The sequence below is a fragment of the Acipenser ruthenus genome, chromosome 26 (assembly GCF_902713425.1).
Source record: "Acipenser ruthenus chromosome 26, fAciRut3.2 maternal haplotype, whole genome shotgun sequence".
Classification (NCBI taxonomy): Eukaryota; Metazoa; Chordata; class Actinopteri; order Acipenseriformes; family Acipenseridae; genus Acipenser; species Acipenser ruthenus.
Genome location: NC_081214.1, coordinates 14,868,149 through 14,892,209, shown reverse-complemented (window position 1 = coordinate 14,892,209; position 24,061 = coordinate 14,868,149). Strand labels below are relative to the sequence as shown.

Below are 24,061 nucleotides of genomic sequence, written 5' to 3'. Positions count from 1 at the left end.
AGAACACTCAATGGTAGCATATATTGTGATATTAAAATAAACTTTTTTACGAGAAGTGTACCTGTATGTCTTCAGTGAGAAAGACTTTTAGTCGAACCATCAAAAGTTTATTTAGTTATATATACCTTATTGGTAGCAAGAAGGTAGAGTTTATTTAAAAATCTTCTAGTCATTTTATATACATTAGTATACCGACATATATCCTTATATTTAAACAGCAGATAAAGTTACAGTACTTAGAAAGTGTACAGCATTTCATTTGAGTGATTTTTGTTATTTTTTTCAGCTGATTTGAAATGAATGAATATTCAGCAATACTAATATGAAACACCCTTGTTTGTTTAATCCTTTCTTTCATCGCTGTGGCTGTTATTGCTTTAAGACCTGGCGGTGATGTTAACTTTTCAAATGGTCCTCAAATGGAAATTACTGTTTCCTTCCTCATCCCCCGGAATCCATTTAGCAGCCTGAGAGTCTTTCCCAGGGGACTGGGTTAGCCCACCACCCTGCAAGCCTGCTCTCCCCCTTCCGATCAACTCTCCAGCATACCAGGGTCTCCCAGCTACTCAGACCTGCAGTAAAGGGCTTCCTGTGAGCTGATCCCCAGCCTTGCTCTTCTGCCAACCTCCTGGTTTCATAGGCCTTGGCAGGCCTTTTTACAAGTGCTCCCACAGGACTTCGTGGATCCGGGGCAATACCTCTGATTTTATACCTGGAAATCCTCCAAAGAAATGTCTGTCTCAGCTAAATCGACATAGAGACTAAAAACAGTTTAGGAAAGTGAACCCATGAAAGTTTTGCTCTGTGCATTAATTTAGGGAATTAAAAGATCAAATAGTACATAATTACTATGTAATTGCTTTAATAGTGAATATTTTGTGTGACCCATTTGTACCGTAAGGGTCTTCTCCAACATGCTTAAATGTGTACACTCTCTATTTATTAGAAGTCTAGTTTAGACTGAAGATGACAGAACGTTTGGCTAATGCTAATAAGAAAAGGGTTGTCTCTTTTGGTATACTGCTTTGTTTGATCAGCATATACTCCGCTGGGATAAGTCAACCCTGGATTTTATGGAAGAGTGTCACAAAGACTGCCAGAGTGGGTTGCGTCAGACCAGAAAGGATTTCAAACACAGAGACGGTGGTTGTGATGAGCCGAGTGCAATGGCTGCACTCAGCGTTTAATAACAAAATAAAAGGTTTAAACAACGGAATACAAAACAGGACACGGCACTTGACGCCAAAATAAACACACAGACAAAACGACTGACACTTAACAAACGGTGCACGGAGACAAACAAACACGGTGAGAACAAACACTTATATTTACGATCTTTCGCTTTTAATTACTCCTCTCTCTCTCACCCGTTCTCCTCTTCCGAACACCCAACCCCGAGTGACTAACCGTGCATTTATTTATACTGTTTGTGCTGGGATTCAATTACTAATTAATTATTCACTTGAATCCCAGCACGTGAATTCATTACGTGAAACCCCGTGTTCACATATTACATTTAACCAGCACGTGAAGTGATTTGTGCTCTCCTCGTGCCTAAATACAAATCTACAATTTTTAAATACACGTGAAACACAGACCCGTTTATATCCCGTGTACCAATGACTATACACCAACATTAACACACGCACGCATACATACATACACAGAACACACAAATGCACACAGGGGCGGGGCACTTTGCCACAAAGAGTCATCAGGATTTCATCTAGATTTCATCAACCGCCTGTTTTTAGTGGGATTCCCTGGATAGCCACAGATCCAGGGTGATTCCCTAGAGTTGTAAAATGCAGTGTCTTATCCTGGAGGGACGGCTTGATAAAATCTACCTCATAGTTTCTAATCGTTTTATCTCAGAACTCCCGTTTGAGTGTTTACAGTTATGATCAAAGGCAGTCATTTTTATTTATTTATTTTTAATTTTTTTAAAAATTTTTTAATGGATGCTGCAGTCAAGAGGTCATTTTGGAAAGCTGCATTAAAACTGGGATTCTATTAACACTTTCTGTTCTTCAGTTTGTTTGACGTCGCGGCCCTGTTATTAAAGCTCTGTCAGTGAGGTAGATCCAGGCTAATAAAAATGTCAAACGTCAGGAGGTTTTTCTGTTTGGTACGGTAAAAACAGGCATCTTGTTGTGTGAAATGAGGTTAAAGGAAAGAACAATTCCCAGGTTAAAATCTGTGTATTGAAAATGTATGCGTCCCTGCGCTGTGCACATTTACAAACGCAATTTATGGGGTTATTAAAACTAAAATTATTTATATCATATAAAACTCCAGATAAGGAATTAATGGTTTTATTTTTGCACACTAACTCTGTTAGTATCTTCTGTTTGGTTTTTAAAAGGATATATTTTTGGGGATGTATATGTACATACATTAAATATATTGTAAATATTTTAATTTTTTCCCAGCACTAGTGTATCTATACAGTGCGTGTGTCCTACTTCTAAGATACACATGCATGCTTGCTTATTGCAGCACATGCACTTTGTATATAAATATGTGTTGTGAGCTTTTCCTGACCATCTATAAAAGCTATTGCTGCCAAATAATTTTATGCTTGGAATGTGCGTTTACTTTCCTTAGATTTGAACTCATAGTCTTGATAAAGCTGTGTTCATAGCCTCTGGATAAAAGTTTTGATCCCTCTAAGTTAGCTTGATTTATCCATCAACAGTCCAAAGCACCTTTGACCATTGTTCCATAGTCCAATTTCTGTGTTCTTGTACATATGTTATCCTTTTAGTCGTGTTCCCCTTTCTTTACAGAGGTATTCTTACTGCAACACATCCTTTAAGTCGTGATTTAAAGAGTGACCTTCGTATTGTTGACTGATGGACAACTACACCTGTGCCTTCAGCCAGTTCTGTTGTCAATTCAACGCTTGTCTTCTTTCTATTCCTTAAGGATATTATCTTCTTTATGCAATTCAAGGTTGTTATAATAGTAGAAAACACCAGTGGAGGCTTTGAGTAAATTGTTGATGCAACATTCTAAGACTTTTGCACAGCAGTATATATATATATAAAACATAAGTCTATAGGGCCACTATGGACAGCCAGAGCCCCAATAATATAGTGTTACAGCAAGTCAGTTTAAATTGTTCTGGAGGTGTGAGAGAATCTAGTGCTCATGAAAGGTGAGGGACAGTGGCACAGGCTACAGTCCGGTACAGTGCAGGCAGGCACCATGAGAGCCAACCATTCAGTCCTGAGCCTAACTCATGCTACTGATGGAGCCACATTGTGTGGTGTTTGTTTACAGTAAACAGTGCTGAGACCACCAAACTCCTTTTGCCTGTGGAGGTAGATTTGAACCTGAGCCTCTTGCCAGGGCCTGCTGTTAATGACCGACCCTGTAAAGTTTCTGGAGAGGACTGTCATGAAACCCGTCGACAGTGCATCTGGGGTCAGAGTTCTCACTTTGGGTGGTGATGTTGGTTCTGTTGCTAACTCAGCCAATGTGAAGGAGGAGGGGGAGTGTTAAAGATTTATTTATAGACCCAACATCTTTGTCGTATGTAGTTTTACACCCCCGCAGTCAGTGTTCTATTAGCACACAAGTAGTAATAGTGCCTGGCTGACGTGTTTTTTTTTTTTTTTTTAAAAGGCGAACTTTGCCACTCAAACTTGGTTTTCGTTAAGTATGGGATCGGATTTTCGTTATAGGATATTATTTACGTGACTTGTGCACAGGCAATACCACATACATCGCTACTGTAAACTACACAAAGCCACTGTGAGCACTGACAAACCTGCACTATTAATCAGTCATTGTCCAGTGTGGTCTTTCCTAATCCGTGTTCATGTTTACTATTGAAAGAGGAAACAACCTGTGAGCTGCAGTGCCCCCCTCCCCCCCTCGCCTTGCTGTCTGAGCTGTAGATGTGGCTCTGTCTGAAGTTGCAGCTCTCTTCCGCTTCAGTGAAATACCTGAGATGTGTCCCGCCTGGGCCGACGCCAGGCAGATTCAGTTTCCTTGCCCCTCGGTCTCAGCAGCACTCAGTAACCGTGTCCTGCTTCTGTCACGCTGATTAGGGGTGGAGGGGAGATCACAGGGGGAGAGCAGCGGGAAGTGCAGGCTTTATTAAATATTTTTTACTCCCAGTGCTATAATCAAACAAGAGGGTCTGAAATCCTTCTCTTTTTGGACCAGCATGTGACTTCCAGGTTCAGTCACAGAGTCACTATCAAGCTTCTAAAATCATCAGTATGCTTGCTGTGTATGCCCCACATACTAGTTTACCAGCTCTGATACCATTTCCTTAAGACAACCTTTTTTGATCTCTGCTCTAGGTTTCAGATCCTAACAGTCCTTAAACTCTAAAATATATATGTATGCATTTTAACAGTGCCGATTTAGAAAGTTTAAACGGCAGCTTTGTGGTACCCTATCACTTCTTGTGCTGAAGGTCCACTTCGTTGCCTTTGAGAGTGCCCCTTGATTAGATGCTATCGCAGTGCAGTATTTGTATTGCTGTGTGTGGTGTTCTACTAGCTCCTCCTCATGTTTTATTCTACCTCTGCATCTCGACAGGGTACCAAGTCATTCCAGGGGCCTTGTGGAGGCAGGGACTGCAGCGGAGGATGCCAGTGTTTCCCTGAGAAAGGCAGTCGGGTAAGTGTGCCCTCTCTCTCAATGAACAGTCTGAAAGTGTCCCCTCTCTCACCTTCGCCTTTCAGAGTAGCTGCTCGGAGCCTCACTGACTCCTGTAAAAAACACAAGCTCACTGAAGGTCTTTGAAGTAAAAGACACATCCTTTCTATGAATATTTCTGTAACCCATTCACACACATAGTGGCCTATAATATATTAACTCACATTCTTGGGTCCAAGCACTGCAAATTCATGTTACAGGCAAGCCATTATGTTTTGTAATTTGAGATCTATTTGGCAAATGCATTTCTCAATGTCAGCTCTCATTGCATTTCAAGGAAGTACGTTTAACCTTTTGTTATTAACCAGACGAAATGACAAATAGCAGTTATATATCTGTTATTCTTGCAGGTGTCTGTATCCTGGTCTGCTGGTTATTATGAAGTCCCAGCATAGCTGTCAGAGAAAGGGATTCTAAGAATCTACATGTGCGTTCTAGAGTTTTGGAGATATTGACTGTGCATAGCTTTTTATATTGCAGTTAGTTTATACCCTAGTCCTGCTTCTGAATTGCAGAATCCTAAAACACGATGCTGAACACACATTAACGTCTTCACAGACTACATTAATCAGTAGGTTAAAACATTTGTATAAAGTACTGTTTAGGGGTGTGTGACAATTAATGTATGTGTGATCAAAGTTTGTTATGATCACGTGAAGTGTGACAGACAGCTGGAGAAGATCGGTGAATACGCTGTACTTGCAAATATAAACCAGTGTTCAAGTGTGCCCTGATATGTGCAGGAGAGTTAAAGCAGAAGACAAATGCAACCAAGAAACATGCATAGAAACAGAAAATAATATTAAAAACATCACTAATGTACTAGGGTTTGTTTAGGATCAGATGAGCCCAAGAATGTCAAATACAATTCTGCAAGAAATAAAAATCCTCTGTACTGTAGTAATAATTTCCAATCATAATCATATTTTACCATGTGCTTGTGTGCTAATATAAACACATGCACCCATCTGTGAATAAAAACAAGAGGACAAATCTAGTGGGGGTCTACATTTTGAAGACCCTAAAAAAATGAATGCAGTTTCCTTAAATCCCCCAGCGTCCCCCTTACAGGGAACTGCCAATCCATACAGCTCACCTAAAGATGATTCCCGAGCGAGGAGACTAGCTCCCCACACAGGGCGGCTGCACACTCTATAGAGCACAGCACACAGCTGGAGCAGGCAGCTTCATGCCCCTACCTGTCAGCCAGGGGAATGTGCTGCCCTGGGCAGAGAGAGCCCCCCACCCCCCCACACACCTCCTGCACATTCCAGCTGCTCAGAACGGGTGTTGTGACTGGCTTGCCCATTATTGACCTTGGAATGTTCATGCTCCATTGATTAATCTTTTGTTGGAATGACACGACCACTTTGGGCTGTTTACACTGCCAACCTGGGAGCACATTCATTCTGGGAAGGGGTACTTTCAGTGCTTTAATCCTTCACAATAATAGAAAGTAAACCAACAGAAACTTTACAAGACCCGCTCGATCTCTGGAAACAGAACCAAAAAAAAGCCATTTTGAATAAAGATTGGACTTTTTTATTTTCATGTTTTCATTTTTATCATCCTTAACTATTATAAACTTGCTTTTTTATACTGCCAGAAAAAATATTAAAGCCCTGATCACCCATTTTTTGTAATTCAAGAAGATAAACACTGAAAAGGTGAATAAATAAATGCTGACAAAGCTGTAACTATAATAAAATATAAAAAAAAAATTAACAAACATCTTAGAAACATGAACTGTACCGTCAATTCCATGCACCGATAAACACATAGGGGTATTACACAACCTGCACACACTGATACTGACTGGCTGCAATGCGATCGTGTAAAGGGATACGGTAGTTCTTTTCAGGTGCGTTTTTTTGTCACAGATTCACTCTGCAGATTGATGGGTGGGACTACCTTGATTCCAGGGTGTGGCCTGGCGGAATGGGCTTGCTGAGAATAGTTGCAGGTCTGTCTGGCCCTTTGATCTCTGCCCAGGGAAGTGAGGAACATTCACAGCTCTTCCACCCACTCCCTCCCACCCCCCAGACCCATTTATTTACAAGCTGGCTCTCCTTGGCCTCTGTTCGCAATATATATAAAGACTTAGGTGGTGAAGGATTTGAAAAAGAGCAAACAGAATTTATTTATGAGCCCTCATTTTGGGGTGCATTTCCCCAGGGACAGGAATTTAGTGGAGGCAGCAGTACGTATGGCCCTGTGTCACACTTTACAGTTTTGCATATTGAGAGAACCCCCTTATCCAATTGTGATGAAACTTGCTAAGGACTTTTTTTCTTAGTTATTGAGACTGAATCTGAGGCTAATATGGAGGCATCTGTCGATCAGCCTATATAACAAAGACTAAGTGTTGATGTTGCATGGGATTTCTTATCTAGTTTAAAATTGTTATGTGAGCAGTCCTGAAGAAACGATGTTGAACTTGGTACCTTTTTCTATAGTGTTACCAACATACAAAATGTACAAGCTTTCAAGACCCCGTAGGTCCCCTTTATCAGGTAAAAGTGGATTGGGGAAGAAAATCGATTCGAAGTTGAGGAATTAGAACTAGAAAGATTTGTGTATTTTCAGCTTCTTCTTCAAGCTGAGTAAAGCACAGCACAGCTTTAAGCAGTGGTTAGCGGGTCAGTTCTCTCATTCAAAGAACTTAGAATGTGTTTAGATGAAGCGTCAGTGTTGTCTTGTGTCTCAAAACAGTAGAAGCCTGTTAGGAAAGCCTGGGGCGGATTCACGCTTATCAAATAAAACACCTCCTTAATTAAAATACCCTCAGCTTACTAATTAGTGAAGTGGCAAACGTTTGCGTGCTTGTCAGTGCTGCAATGCCATTTTCCTTTTGCTTTATTCTGTAAAGACATTTCTATTATCGTTGCAGTAAACTACCATTTTACTTTTCAACCCTGTGGTTATCGGACCTGAGAAGGCTGTCATTTCTTCTTTTAAAGCTCCCTCTCGCTCTCTGTGCTGTCTTCTGCAGTTCTGAATGTATTTTAGTAGATAGCAGGTTTCCTGGCTCAGAGTTGAAACCCAAGACACGTTTTGTTTGCACTGTAATACGGTGCAAGCATGATATTTGTTTGTAGTGATTCAACATAACATACGATTGCAATACAGTACAGGTAGTTTCAAGAAGTGCTAGCTCTTATTAACACTACCATTTTATAAGTACATTTTTTCAAATAAATCCAAATCGATTCCCCACACTCGATCGCTTGCCACGCTGTGTTCCTCATGATCTGCTTTAATTTTGACCATTGGAGTAAATCTGACCTACATCACAGGAAGCAATGATCACAACATTAGATCGATCTGCTTTACATTTTAAATACTTTTAAAGTAAAATAAACAAACCAACAGATTATTTTCAGTTCTGACAATGTGCTAATGAGAGATAAAACAGTCGATTGTAAAGCCCTATCTCTCCTTTTATCAGCTTGAGCTCTTCAGAGCAAGTTTTGGATTGCCTCTACTTATCTTATCACTTCTCGGAAACACAGAGGAATTACAGGGAAATTAGTGGATCATAAAATGGTTGCTAACCCTAAAACACGAGTGATAAAGTTGAGTAAGTAAGGTATGGTTTATGGCGTTTGTTGATATGAAATCATTGATCTCTGAGGTGGTTGTAGTCCCGTCAGGATTAATTCTATTGTAGAGTTCACTAACTTGACCCAGCTAGTTATCCACAGTATACTGACCTATTGATAGCTCATTCTCTTAAATGTAATTACCCATTTGCAATGCAGTTTCATATGCCCCTGCCTCCTTATACCATCTGTTGCCTTTTGATGCTACAGGACTAAAACCTCATAATGCACGTTTTATTAAAACCCTTGCTCTATAACTGAATACAAGTATGCTTTACCCAAAGGGCTAGGATGCTGGTCCACTAACCTCCTGAGGCCTTTCCCCTTGGTCCATTTTCAAATCTGGCTGCACTGGTTCAACATTTGGTGGTGTCAGTTTAGCCTCCAGTGGACATTCAAACACCACACAGTTCGACACTGCCAGTCTCTGCTTGAGAGAGGCCCAGGACTGAATGTCAGCGTTGGGGCTCACATGCTGATTTGCTGTGAGGGGAAGCTGTTATATTTTCATTAGCACAGGTTATAGACAACAGCTAAGAAACAAAAAAGATGGCGAGCTGTAACTTGTTAAAATTGCATTACTGTGTGGGGAACCATGATTATAACCTGCGTTTCCACACTGGATGTCGTCTTTTGTGTAAAGGAAGGTTTCTTGTCAATTATAGACGACTCTGTTTCGGTTTTTTATTTTTTATATACAAGAGTTGACTGAACTGCCAGTTCCAGGTAATTTACATAGCAGTTATTTTGACTAACAGCTTGATAACTTAGCTAAAGAACATCTGGGCTAAACGTTTTAAATGTTATTACGCTTTGAGCTAAGTATACAGCCCCCAGATCCGCTGTGTGTAATTATCCAGACAAAAACGTTGCTTAAGGAATTCAACCTTAAACGACTAATTAAGGCTCATGTAGAATATATATAAAAAAAACATTCAGTACTTTCAAAACTGCACAGAATGTAGATCATTTTAATAAAATTGTACTTTCTTTAATGGAGAAAGTTTATTTTATATCGTATATAATCAGTAAGTAAAAACATACGTTCTTAATTTGTCCATAATTAGAAATCTGTGTTAATGCCTTCTTCAAGCACAGACCTCTCACCAAACGCATTGAAAAGATCACTCAATCATAAACCCTGAGGTAAAACTAAAAAGTATGTGTTACACAAAATGTTTGTCAACTTCAGCAGGAGAACATAACACAAAATGATGGTTGTGTAGCAGCGTAACTCCTAATATCTTTATACAGGATAATTTAGGGTTCATGACATACAAAGACAGCACAAAACTGTTATGTCTGTAGCAGGGCTACCATGATAAAAGTGACCTCTGCTGCATATGTAAAGACATTTAAAACATCTGGGTTACATAATTGACACAGTGTAACAGAGGGAAAAAGAATCTTTATCAACATTGATACAATACAAATACAATCCCCAGACGCTGTGGACAGGAGGGTGTTTTTTCAGTGCGTTTGTTTTCCCAGTTGTGAGCAGCGGATGTGTTCAAGGGATGGCTTTGTATTTCAATCCCAAGTCAATATTCCAAAGGGCTACTTTTTAAGTTCCTTATTAGTAGCATACGTACATGTGGTTGTGATTTACTGTTATCAAAGCTGGGAGAGCACAGGTCTCCCCCAGTGGCCTCTAATCTCAGGCTGTCCATCCATCTTGTTCATACGGAGTGTGGTTCCCATTTAACTCCTGCAGCTCGCTGTCAGGTTGTGTGCTGTGTAGTCGTGGCAGGGTTACCTGTGCTCCACAAGCTGGTGGTACAGTATGTGCAAACCCCTGGGGCAAGAGTGCAGTAGGGTTAGAGCAGCAGGAGCTGACAGCAATGAATCATTCCCATTCAAGGGGAAAGTTCACAAAGACAGTAGTGGGAAAAGTGTAAACCCACAAGTTACCCAAAACACGCATAGCCTCTCAACGGGGTGTGTTTAGAATTTAAAAGCATTTTCTGTTTTGGTTTTATTTATTTATTTATTTATTTATTATTATTATTATTATTATTATTTTTATTATTATTTATAATACATTGCCATTTTTTTCTATAACCTGACTGACTTTCTCATGCATTGCCCTTTGTCAAAGCTGTCTTTTATCTTAAGTCCCGGAGCTTTTGAAAACGTATACAATGATATCAGTTTACTATTGAAGATGACGGCATATATTGTTGGGTGGAGATTGTTCCTTATACGAGTTACAATACAAAAACATTCCAATGCCTTTGTTCACTGCAGTGTGTGTGAATTTAGCATTTTTCAGTTTTTTCTTTTGTAGTTTTATAAATAACTTGACTCCTATAGGACCGTAACACAAAGGAAAAAAGTAAATAGTTTTACCTGAGCATTTACCTTTAAGCACGCCAACGAAGCATAAAAACCTGTATCATTTTCAGGGTTTCTTATGTTACAGCCATTTAGAGATTTAGTTTATTCCCCACGTCTGTCTCATCTTGCAACGACCCCAGTCTAGGAAAAGCCTTATCCTGGATTGGTTATGCACTGAGAAGTGGAACCCCCTTAAAAAATGGGGCAGGGGTTACCCAGTTTGCCTGGGGTTTACACAAGGGTTTTTTAGACTGATACCCCTTTAATAAAGGACGTCTCCCAGTGCATTGCTGTTGTGCTGAAGTAAGAAGTTGAATTCCAGATGCTTCTATTTTGTGTCCCTCTCCGTCCTTGTTTTTATGCTTCAGCCCAATTACACTATGTAACACAATTTTTGTTCCTGGGTAGTAAGTGTTATTTCCTAATTGCTTATGCCTCAAGTATAGAAAATGGCTATTATTCCCCACAAACTTTTGCTTTTGTGACCAGGACAGTGATATTTTGAAATGTACCTATTTCCAATGAGAAAACGGACGAATTTGTGTCTTTTCGTTCACATAAAGTCAGAAAAAAACAACATATGAATCCAAATTAACATGTATTTATACAAAAGTAATACAAAAATGACTACAAAAGATTTAGAAGCGAGTAGTTTTTCGAGATTTACGATTATACTGTAAATCACTTTCACGAATCAGCCCCCAAATGTAGTCTCCCATCATGTTCTCGTTATACTGTCCTTGGTAGCGGCGTTCAAAGTCCAGTATATCCTGGTGGAAGCGCTCGCCTTGCTCCTCCGAGTACGCTCCCATGTTCTCCTTGAATTTATCAAGATGAGCATCAAGGATATGGACTTTGAGGGACATCCTACAGCCCATTGTGCCGTAGTTCTTCACCAGAGTCTCAACCAGCTCCACATAGTTTTCGGCCTTGTGATTGCCCAGGAAGCCCCGAACCCCTGCGACAAAGCTGTTCCAAGCCGCTTTCTCCTTACTAGTGAGCTTCTTGGGGAATTCATTGCACTCCAGGATCTTCTTTATCTGTGGTCCGACGAAGACACCGGCTTTGACCTTTGCCTCAGACAGCTTAGGGAAGAAGTCTTGAAGGTACTTGAAGGCTGCCGACTCCTTATCTAGAGCTCTGACAAATTGTTTCATAAGGCCCAATTTGATGTGCAGTGGTGGCATCAGCACCTTCCGGGGGTCCCAGCCGTACTCATCATACTTCAAGGCGTCCAGCAAGGTCTTGATGCTGTTGTAATCCTCTTTGAGGTGCACCGAGTGAGCCAGGGGAAGAGACGGGTACTTGTTACCATTATGGAGCAGCACGGCTTTGAAGCTCCTGGATGAGCTGTCAATGAAGGAAAGTATAACGAGAACATGATTGGAGACTACATTTGGGAGCTGATTCGTGAAAGTGATTTACAGTATAATCGTAAATCTCGAAAAACTACTCACTTCTAAATCTTTTGTAGTCATTTTTGTATTACTTTAGTATAAATACATGTTAATTTGGATTCATATGTTGTTTTTTTCTGACTTTATGTGAACGAAAAGACACAAATCCGCCCGTTTTCTCATTGGAAATAGGTACATTTCAAAATATCACTGTCCTGGTCACAAAAGCAAAGTTTGTGGTGAATAATAGCCATTTTCTATACTTTTGAGGTATAAGCAATTAGGAAATAACACTTACTACCCAGGAACCAAAAAAAAAAAAAAATTGTTTTCTTATTTAGTCTGATCTGAAACCTGCCAGAGGACTTGAAAAAGTTCTGAACCAGCCCGTTGAAGCTCTGAGATGTTGTGTTGCTATTTAAAGAGCTGCCGGATGGAATCTTTTAGGCACAGATTATTTAGTCTGTTATCAAGTACCAATATTTCAAAGCTGTCTTGATGTTTTCTAGGAATCCTAAATATTATTAATGTCATCTTTATAAGTTGTTTTGAACTTGTTTCCTATAATTTATCCAGAACTATTACATTTAACTTGCTACATCTGGATATAGTAAAATAAACTAAATGACATTCAATGACAAACATTTGATTAGAAGTCTTTCTAGATGTCTTTGAAATATTCAGTATAAAAAAAAAAACAAAAAAAAAACACCATTTCAATTTCTGTATAATATATATAACCCCCTATTGCAGCATCCCTTTTTGGAAGTGGAAGCTTCATCTGGGGAACATAAACAAACTGGACAGCCAAAAAGGAAGAGACTGATTGCGAGCTTCCCAGCAGTTGAAGGTGTTTTTTGTGACAGGGTATTTGCAGCTATAGTTGCGGGAGCTGTTTCAGTCCTGGTAATAGGTGTATTCAGGGAAAACAAAACTGAAATAACATGTTTGTGGATTGAAGGTGGACATTAACCTGAGTGAAAATGCTCTTGTCTGGAGAATTGCTTTAAATGACAGGGCTCACCTGGCGGAAGACTGACGCATGAATGGGTGTTAGGAAGTGTATTGTTAAAATACATGTTATTAGTGTAAGACATGTGTGCTGTTGCATGTGCAGCCTGGTTCAAAGGTGTAATCGTGTTTTTTATTCACTCCTGCAGCAGTTGCTTATCTTCAAGTCCTCTTAGTTGTCTTGGCAGCACAGCCCCCCTAGCCAGGAAGAAGGGTAGCTGGAACATGGTTCTGCCTTTTCAGAAGGAATGGTCCTCTGGGTTTCTCAAAAATCCAGCTGTCAAACGTTAGTTTATATTATAGATTTTTGCTCCGATAACACTTACCTACATGTGTTTCATGTTACGATAACATAGATTTTTCAGGTAATATTCAACATGAGTGTCACAAGTTTTCATTTCTATTTAAGTGTGAGGTCACCTGACAAACATTTTCTTGAAGGCATGCCAGCTGACAAACGGTTGTCTTTAACATTAAACAAATGCAATGAGAGACATAATCAGAATTAAAGCACTAGTAAGTGAGCTTGTTTAAAAAAAATAAATAAAAAAGCCTGTATGTACTTCAATGACATTCAGAACATTCAGCCACAGGAGCATTTTAATAAATGTGCATCCATAACTATAAAACTCAATTTCACTTTTACAATCGGGAACTGCATATTTGAATTGATTCTTGTTTTTAGGTTCATAAAATCTGAGTAAAAATAAAACCTTGTTAGTCTAGCAGACCAGCATTTCAACAGGAATGACACTTTGGTTGTCTATTTGCTACTACATATTGGTGATAATCCCTTTGAAGGTCAGGATGAGATCTGCATTTTAGTTATTAAACAGAAAGGGGCACTGTCCATTTACATGCCTTTGTGGTGCTGCACATCCATCATTTTACCATTGATTAGGCTGTGAGGCTTTACATTCCACTTACACTTCTCTATGTACGTACCACAAAGACTTTCTATGTTAGTATTCTCTCTCTCTCTCTCTCTCTCTCTCTCTCTCTCTCTCTCTCTCTCTCTCTCTCTCTCTCTCTCTCTCTCTCTCTCAAGAATGATGCCCCAGAGCTATTTAACTAGAAAGGTGTTCTTATGTAGGAGTTAAGCTGCAGGTAGCAAGGCCTTTTCCCCTTTTCTGTCCAAACAGCTACCATTAGGCTGCTCAGAGAAAAATCTAGCTTGAGGCTGTAATCCGGCCTACGCAGGCTGAGATTTGAAAAAGACAAGGCTGTGCACGTGTGGAGAGGTGCCAAAAAACAAATGAAGGAGATTTCTTATCTTTTTCATTTCTTGTTTGTTAGACCTGAGGTTAATGATCTTGTTGTTTAATTGTCCTTCTTGCCCCACAAACGAGCAGGGCAATTATCAACAAAAACAACTAAGGGGTAGATGTACTAAAGTGTTCCGTCTGTCGCAATCGTTGCAAACCAGAAGGAAGTGTAGCGTAAAATGTATTGTAATGAGATGTACTAAAGCTGAACTGTAAACGTATGTGTGTGTGATTTTTATTGTATTGTTTTTAAACCCGACACCTCCTTATGTCAGATAAACATATCTGGTTTAGCGAGGGGCTACTGTATGATTATGAAAAGCTTTTTGGGGGTGAAGGTTGGGGCGCCACTACAGAATCTGATGGGATTAAACTTAATTTTTTACATATACAACAGTATTAAAGTAGGTAAAATGAAGACAGAACAGAATGCATTGTACAAATGACGTTTACATTTAACAAAAACAGTGTTATTTTGATTCTTGCACCCTTGCATGTATAGACGTTATCCTTCGGGCACCCTCTACTGCAGCAAACCACAACTCAACTGCCGCTATTTTATTTGAAAAAATGTTGCACAACTCTCGCAAATAATATTTAAATTAGTATAGTGCGGCTCTCTTCATTAACATATTTTTTTCTTAGTACATACAACAAAATGTGCACTTTGCGAACTGTCGTAACGAAAATGCAAATTGCAAATTTGCCCTGCGACTGGCCCATCTTAATACATCTACCCCTAAATGTCTTACACATTCCCCCGAGGAAACCCAACAGGCTCATTGAATAAGCCAACACATACTTAGTAAAGACATGTATAACTTAATTATGATGGTTTTCTGTTCACTTTTGCCAACATAAGAGACAGTGGAGTATTTTAATAAACAGATGAAGAAAGTTAATCATTAAAATGGGCTGCAGAGTCATCAACACATAAGAAGTACTGTATTACTGTAATATTCCACTATTCAGGTTCAGGGTTCGTCTCATGATATAAACCTCTATGTTGAAACTATAAGACTTTGAGAGCAGAGGGAGCACAGATCTAAAGGGAAAATGGGTTGATCTGGGAGTCTTGGTGATGCTGTGATGTAAAGCATACTGTGACAAAAACAAGCTGGGATTACAAAAGCGAGAGGATTACCTTGTTTGTTTGTGGTGAAGACAGAGTACTATTACAATCTGGTGAAAAGCAGTGACAAACAAGGAGCTAGTAATTGAGGATACTGGGCCAGACCCGCCAAGCAGTTCAGTTTAAGAACTGAGTTGAGTTATTGTAGTCATAGCGGATCAAAAACTCATACCGAAGGTTCCATAGAGCCTGATTATAACTCATCTTGGACAACCTAATGCTACCGCAGGGTCTATGAAACCACCATACTGGCATTTTAAATGATATAAGTTGGAATCCATTAGACTGTTATTGATGGGGGGGGGTTCTTCAGGGTAGTGTGCTGTATCTTTTTAATACCGTCACCGATATAAAAATGTTTTTTTCTTTTAAAGTACAAAACTGTAGCAGTGTGCTCAGCAAGTTAAAAGCAATAAACAAGATTGCATCAAAGCTTTCCACAGTGAGGCCTTTTGACATTGCACAGGCACATCGAACAGCTGGCTTTTATTTTCACACTATCTAGATGTTCTGTTTTATATACACTGCCTTCACAAAGTCCCTGTTAAACTGTAAGATATGGGGCCTTAAAGTATTTGAATCCAGTCTCTCATTAATTACTATTTTTTAAAAGGTGAAACTCAGTGCTACACATTAATAATGGGTGTTGAAGAGAGTGAGTACCCAACCTTTTTAAAATGTGTTTTTAGTTTCATTATCACTGTCAATATTATCAAGTGTCTCCTGGCTTGTTTAAAATACAAACGCTTTCAAGTAAAAGTGTCACTCCTGTGGGGTACCTTGCAGGCCTGTAAATGAAACTGCTGGAGCAGGTTTGCTTCTATTCTGGCTTTCCAAACCAAAATAACATACAAATAAAAGATTCTGAATCTTAAAAAACAATGAGAGACAGAACTGTTTCCAGTTTTGATCTCTAATTAACCCTGTAATGCCCATGCATTTTTTAAATGAGAAACGCTACTTTATTTCTACAACTAGATTTTGTTTCTTGTACAAAACCTTTTTTTTTTTTTTCCCCTGTCTGGGAACACATAATGTACTGCATGTGAAACATTCTGGCTTGTGAGGCTGGATTTAAAAAATAATTCGAGGGGTGGCTAAACGTTGTATGATGTATGATACAGAAATGGGCGCTGCAGGGTTAAAAGCAGGTTGGATGCGAGTTCGTGTGAGAGCCCTGGAGGTTTGCTAGCGATTTAGACGTGGCTGGGGCTGCTGACTGGTTTTCAGCAGTGTGTAATTGGATAATGGGAGGCAGGGGCTTCTGTGGTTTCCGCAGTACTTTTTTTTTTTTTTTTTTAACCTGTCACAAACAGTTACAGCTCATACAAGCCAGACCACTCTGCAGAATTACTTTACCAGATTGACCTTCCTCTTCTTCTAAGCACAAGCTAACCCAAACCAAACAATGATGGCTATTTGATTAGTTTAATGGAAGGTTACTCAAACAATTGCGCAGGAGACTAAGAGATGGTAAAACCTACCACCCAGTGAGTGCTGCATCATCATTTTCTGGGTACTGTCCAGAACAAGGCTGTTTTATAGAGTGGGCTTGGGGGTCCAAAGACCCTGCAGTAAATTAGAGGTGACTCAACAAAAGTGTGTCCTAAATCATTGGTCCATATTCTCAGAGTTTTTGACAACTTTAAGTTGACTTTTTCCACACTGCATACCTATACCTATATAGGAAGGATAACTCCACTCAGAACAGCAGACCAGGAAAATAATCCAGCGGACTAACATGTATAGCATGCTGTGACAGAGACAGAATGATTCTTGGTGATAAATCTCCCTCCCGACCTGTGTAAAGGGAACAGAGTGCCCTGGACTGGATGTCCTGACAATTAATTCCCAGGGTTAGGTGGAACTTGGCCATATAGAAAGGGGGCGGAAATGCGGTACACCAAGTCATCACCCCAGAAGGAAAGTGATGTGGCAACCTTGGATTGGAAGAGAAACAGTTGCACTAGTTAACCAAGGGGGCGTGACTGACGGTATATAAGGGGACGTAGCAAGGTGATCTGTTCCGTTGTTATGGTTAAGGTCGAACCGCTAAAGGACAAGTGAAACGTAACCGAGAGTGTTTTATTTGTTTGTTTGGTCTAACTGTTGCATTTGTTATTTGTTAGACGGCTAACACAATTCTGAGCTATCGCTACAGGCCAGCACAAATGTCATTCACAGATAAATTGTATTTGCACCACTAGCACTAATAGCACTCACCCAGGACTAGGACTCGTGTTTGTGTATTGTGTGTGTGTATTTAAATACCGTGCTTATTATTTCGGGACTGAACCCCGTGTTTATTTAGCTGAGCAGTACACATCATTAGGTACTGCCAGTCCTCCATTTATTGTTTACTGTTGTCATCAGACTATTGGATTACAAAGTTCACCAGTACTTTGTTGTCTGTCGTTATCTTGAACACTGCATCACATCTACATCTGCGCACTGCAACCCCCATTGCCACACATGCTCTATTTATTTATTTATTTTTTTATAAATTTGGAATCGGCAATTATTTTTTCTCATTTTCTCCCCAATTTGGAAAGCCCAATTATTTTATTATTTCAACCCGGCTCACCGCTGCCACCCCCACGCTGACTCGGGAGAGACTAAACCATCCCCACCCAGGCGGCGCTCGCCAATTGTGCGCTGCCTCCTGGGAACTCCTGTCCACGGTCAGCAGTATCATACAGAGTCATTGTAATATCGAGCTGTCAGTGCATATTCAATGACGTGGGAGCTGGTCAGGTGACACTGACGTTTAGATAAGCAAGGTTTACAGTTTCCCATTTAAGATCTTGTTTCCTAGGCACCAGTGCCCTGTCTGCAATGATTGATCATATTAACCTGGAGGAAGGGCTGAGGAGTTGTGTTTACTCCCGTATTAACTTGACACATGTGAAAAGTTTGTCTCATGGCGCTTTGTATATACGAACACACCGGTTATCCGTCAAAGTGAAATGTGTATAAACTGGGGAAATGTATCCAAAAAAATACCAGGTGTGTCTCTCGAAAGGCCCCTCTACCAGCTGCACTAAAGTTGACATTAGCAATAATAATAATGTTGCTAGGTTGTATGAACACTTCTACATTCACTAAAACATCTGTGAGGTTTGAAGGACACTGCAGGGAGGGTAGAGACTTTGCTGATTGGAATAGCTTTGGATTTTAAAATGAATTATTCAAGCGGACTCTCAGTGCACTGTACTTGCAGCAGTAGGAGGTTATCAACACCACCTCCAAACTGTGTGCCTGTTAGCTTTTTTTCCAAATGGTTCTTTTGTTTCATTTGACACTTTTAAGGACCGTCTCCAGGACAATTGTCAAATAGTTTTCTCAAATAGTTTAAAATCCTTTCTTTTTTTTAAACTGCAAACGTGATTTTTATTAATCAAAATGGGATTTTGAAAAATAGTCCTAAACAAAATGTTCCATAAAACAGTCCTAAAGTACATAAAGCTGGTCATGGTGATGAAATGCTGGCAGTTTAGTAGGTACTCTCTTTTCTATCCTGACCTATATGAGGCATGCAGTTATTTTTCTGTACCTCATCAATTTTCTTCCCGACACGTATCCAATAAATTGAGAGAATAAATTATTAGCAAAGGTTTTCCCCAATGCATATTCTTTCATTTGTTTGAATATACACAGATTCAATCCCAGGGATTGTAATATCTCAGCTGCATGTATAAATGTACCATGTTAAGTTTCCTATCTAGTCAATACTTTCTAACTTATCATACACCGTAAAGTTCACAAACAGTTTTTAAACTTTTCTAAAAACGAGTTAAAAGAATTGTGAAGGGACTATTTATTAAAAAAAATGAAATGGGAGTACCTTACAAATACAGTCCAGTTTGTGACCCGTAACCTGTTTGCTGAATAAACTTCTAAAGTTGATTAATAGGTAGCACTGACCCTGGTTCTTATTAGTAAAGGTCATCTCCATACTCTCGTTGCTGGAACTTGCCAGACCTCCTGCTCCACCGAAGTGCTGCTGGATGACCGTCTTTATATCACATTGCTCATCCTTTTCTATATCAAAGTGCTTGGAAATCGTCTAAATCTCAAGCCTGTAGCCCAAAAACCATCACGCATCCAATAATCTGTACCTTCTGTTCTCGCTGCTTCGAATCTTCATACCATTTTATTAGCGGCCTCCCCTCCAGGTGTAGAGACAGGTTAGCTTCCCGATACCCACCATGCTCTGGATTTATGAGTAGAGGAAAAAATGAAAAAACCTTTTAAAGGGTTTTGGGTTCATGACCCAACTATCCTTCCTCTCCCACTCATCTCCAACCGTAACCAAGCTAATACATTACTTTAGTAAATCATACCTGGAGTGCAGTGAGTGGAATGGACAAGAGATTCCTGAATCACAGCTTAAATATCACAGCTTAAATAAAACAATTAGAGGCACTGATGTTGAATGTTTGCCCCAGTCATGCCGCACTTATCTCCCAAACATCTACCCAGCCCCTAGCCTAACCACATGCATTTCACAAACACCTCCCAATCTGATTGAATAGGATGTTTATTTCAGTGGAGCTATCACATAAATATTCACCCCATGCCTGCTGGGTGTTCTGCCTTATTTATTCACAGATCTGACTATTGCTGGAAAGCTGTAAACAAATGCTGATAGGGACCTACCACCTTCCCTTAACCTTTTCACCTCTGCAATAGTCTTTATGACAGCCCCAGTGCCAGTACTTCGATACAGTAACGAATGCATGTCCTAATAATCTGTACCTTGTGCACTAGATGATGGTAGTTCTGTATAGAGCGGTGGTGCTGATCCATTGTCAGAATGGGTGGATGATAGGAGTTTAAAGCTTTTGAACAGCTGAAGTATTAATAGGTCTGGTCACAAACTTTTAGCTCATTTGAACTTTTTGATGAAGTAAATAGCTGTTAAACCAGTTGCAGAAGAAGAGCGAAAGAACGTGTGCGAGAGAAAAGAACAATTGTTGTAACGCTGTTAAATATGAGATTCAACATCAAATTGCATTGTTGAAAATATGACATGAAGTGTTTCATGAACTCCAAATAAGCAAAACTTTCATTAAATAACTAAGTAGCATCAGGTAACTCATATGGATATGCAACAACATGGGTTTCACATGCATTTGTTTTGGGGTGTGCATTGCAGTCCGCTGGTTTGAAACCACAAATCTCATTGTGCATGTGAGCTGGGCAGCCGGATTGGATTAGATGTGCCCCTGCTAACCCCCCCCCCCCAAGCCACAGCTCTGCTTACTACATTGTGAACGTCATCAGTGTTTAGCACACCCACCTACATCTTGTCAATATCTAATGCTCCTAGCCGTCTCTTTCACCTCACAAAAACCCTCCGTTACCAATAATAAATGAATCAGATAAAGGGGCCTGCCTTTAATTTATTGTTTTATGGCTCTGACATATTGTAAATGATTATCTCTTTAAACAAACTGATAAGAACCCCTCTCTCTACCTCAGCCCTCCTCCCTCCCCCGTCTGGCATGCCCAAACAGGACAGCTCTCTCCTGCCTTTGAAGTAACTTCTCATTTTCCAGAGTGTCATGACCCTTGACCTGTGGGGCACAGTGCCTTTTTCACAGCTGGTAGTAAGAGGGTTGCTTGGGGCTGTGTCGTTTGATTCTTTACCCAAACGCACAAAGTAGGTCATTGACAAAAAGTTGTAATAATGATTAAGGGGAGGAGTAAGGCTCTGTTTCAAGTCTGCTTGTTGCCTTTGGGGTCAGCCGGTGAAGAAATAGTTACATTTAAGTGACCCCCCCCAGGCAGATTTAGTAAAGCTTCTCGATTCTCTCTGCTAACTTTAATTATGGGTTTTGTGTTGTAGAAACAAAACATGTTTATGAATATATATATATATATTTAAACAGATGAAGGAAAGACAGAAAACACATCGATTTATCATGTTTTCAAGAAATTGTTACAGCCACGATGATATTTGAAACAAATACATGCTAAAAAAACATACCGGTAGGATATCAGAGTGTACAGATACATGTACAGTAAAATGGTGGTAAGAAAGAAGTTCTCCAAGATACTGTAAGTGGAGAAACAAGAAGCACTCCCAAATATTTGTGACCTCTTAATGTTTTAGCACTTGGTAAGCCCCAAGTATCGCAATGCAGTATGCTCTGAGGATAATTATAATCTGTGGATGTTACTTTATTGTATAGAAGATGCCATCACATGCATTTTGAGAGAGAGGAGTCAAAACTGTGCAAAATGACATCTCTCTTAATAGACACTCTACACGCAGCATCTTCACTTATTATAAACACAGATGCAACACTTTTACTCGGGGGAACTACTATTAAATAAATATAAAGGCTTGTTGTTTTCTTTTTACTTTAGAAGTGTGCAGTAAGTGCAGGACGACTGGAATTGTCCTTAACAATGATTGGTTGATTTCTTGTTCATAATTTATAAAGGTAGTACAGTATGGTTTACTGTATATCATGTATGATGCATTTCTCTATATTTAAAGTATTATGGATTTTCTTGTTGCTACTGCATCTTGTGAAGCGCTTTGTGATGGTGGTCCACTATGAAAGGCGCTATATAAAATAAAGATTGATTGATTGGTTGCACAGGTGCATTCTGGGTTAAAGAGGCTTGGGCACAGTGGCAAGACAGAAATCCTGTTGGCAGCCGGCAGTGTCCTGGCAGTGGTTTCCTACCCTTCGTGCCTGCCCGACGGGTACAGGCTGCAACCTTCAGTGTCAGTCTAACGAATATGTCAGAACTCCGCTGTCGTTTGGAGAGCCAGATAAACTTGGTAACAGCTCCTCTGTACCCAAGGAGAGTGAAGAGTGTTCTGCATGTGTGGTTGAGAAGAAGGAGGAAAAAAGACTTGGTAGTGTAACCGCTGTTTTTTGCTATTTTATCCTTTTTCATGTGAATGGGTACCTGTTATAGGGTCACCAACATTGGCAAGAACTGTTTTCTTGTTTCATCATGCAGTGAACACTTGAGATACTGCTATGAAACTGCCTGTACTCACAAGCCTCCCCAGCACCTTGCTGTGTGTCTGTTGAGAGAATGGATCAAGATTTGGGGATATAAGGAGGTGCCTCTCCATCTGTCTGTACTTGCGTATGTACATACATCTAGAGAACCACTTTTCAGGGTTGTATGTACAATAATGTGGATGCACTTGTTACATATGTCATGGCTTGAATTATTTTTTAAAACCAGATTCACTACACTAACTGGAAATAAAACATCTGGTGCTGATTTTGTTTGCTTTACAAATGCAATTAAAAGGCCTTTCTACTGCTGCTTATTATCAGTTGAAACGCACACCAGTCTGTCTGCTGCACGCTTGAAGCGCACCCAGTAAACTGCCTCATTACATGACTGTTCTCTTTCTGCTGATCAAAACCGATTGGCTAATTTCTCTGTAATCTGATTAAACTTTTATTCACCCACCTTTCCATCTTTTATCTGGCTTCTTAAAAGAAAAAAAACGCACAACCATTTTTATAACAAATGTTTTTAAAAGTAAATCTATTTTCTTATTAGTTTTGCGTCCACACTACTTATGTGAGAATTCTGTCGGTTGACTGGACAGTAATCTCCACATGATTTTAATGTTCCACATCTCAAAGGGGTCAGCTTCTGTTATTCTTTCATAACTGCTTCAAACAGAACCCTGCTGGGTTCTCTAGAAATCTCACACATGCATGTATACAGAAATAGGGACAGGCATCTCTTTATAGCCCCAGGTTTTGAAGACAACGTTTGTCATTGAATTTATTACGTTTAGTATTTCTAATTATGGTCAACTGCGAGACGATCTTTTGGAATGTTTGTGAATCGGAGTACACTGATTGGCTAAGAGGGACTTGAGGGATTCTAATTCTTCATAAAATTAAACGAACCAGATGAAAATTGTTTCAAGACAAAAGGAAATCTAGCTCATTTGTATTTGTATATTTCCTGGAAGAGGTAGAAGTATTAGGTAATGTCGCTGAAACATACAGTGAGGCATTGGAATTCATATTGTCTGCTCTACATCAGATTTGAAATCTTTCACTTACAAGTCAGTCATGCTAGTGTTTTCACCACAATGTTCATGTAGTCCATTGACGGCTCATAAAACAGGGCTGACTAATCTCTGAACTCCTCGTCCTCCTGAATAAAGAAGCTCTTTTAAGAGCAGCCCTGCCAGCACAGATGAAAGAAGAGCCCTTTGTTCAGTGTTGCTTTAAAGTCAAGGCAACACCAATCCAGAATGTTGTTATGTAATAAAACCCAGTAATAATTGTGAAGCATTTTGCACTTGGAGTAAGTGATAAATCTATTTGTCTTATTTAAAAGAAGGACTTTGTTTCCTTTTTTAACGTAGTATTATGCAATAGAGATCTGGTGTATGTAAGTTCCCTGCCTTATTTGGAAACAAGTCTGCTTAGTGCACATCAGTGATGCGCTTCATTTGAAGTGTCGGCCAAGATTCTTGTATTGAAGTGCTTTCTACATGAATAGCCGCCAGCCATCTTTTTTTTCCATCTATCCTAGTGTTTGTACAGTCTGTGCGTGCCAGATAGCCAAGTTGGTTACGTCCCTTTCATTTCTGTTTATGTCTTTCCCAGAAAATGTGATATTTTGAATCTAGTA

General features: G+C 39.7%; 1 protein-coding gene across 6 annotated transcripts in view; it reads left to right on the top strand.

The window, feature by feature from the left end:
• The window catches only part of col4a6 (collagen, type IV, alpha 6), a 111,478-nt gene that overhangs the window by 37,876 nt on the left and 49,541 nt on the right, over positions 1-24,061 (top strand). For 5 of the 6 annotated variants that reach the window (XM_059000829.1, XM_059000826.1, XM_059000830.1 and 2 more), the window contains one exon: positions 4,558-4,638. In XM_059000829.1, coding sequence (XP_058856812.1) covers positions 4,558-4,638 — 81 coding nt within the window. Of the gene's footprint in view, positions 1-4,557; positions 4,639-5,027; positions 5,105-24,061 lie in introns of all 6 variants that reach the window. The other variant, XM_059000831.1, reaches the window with a different exon arrangement.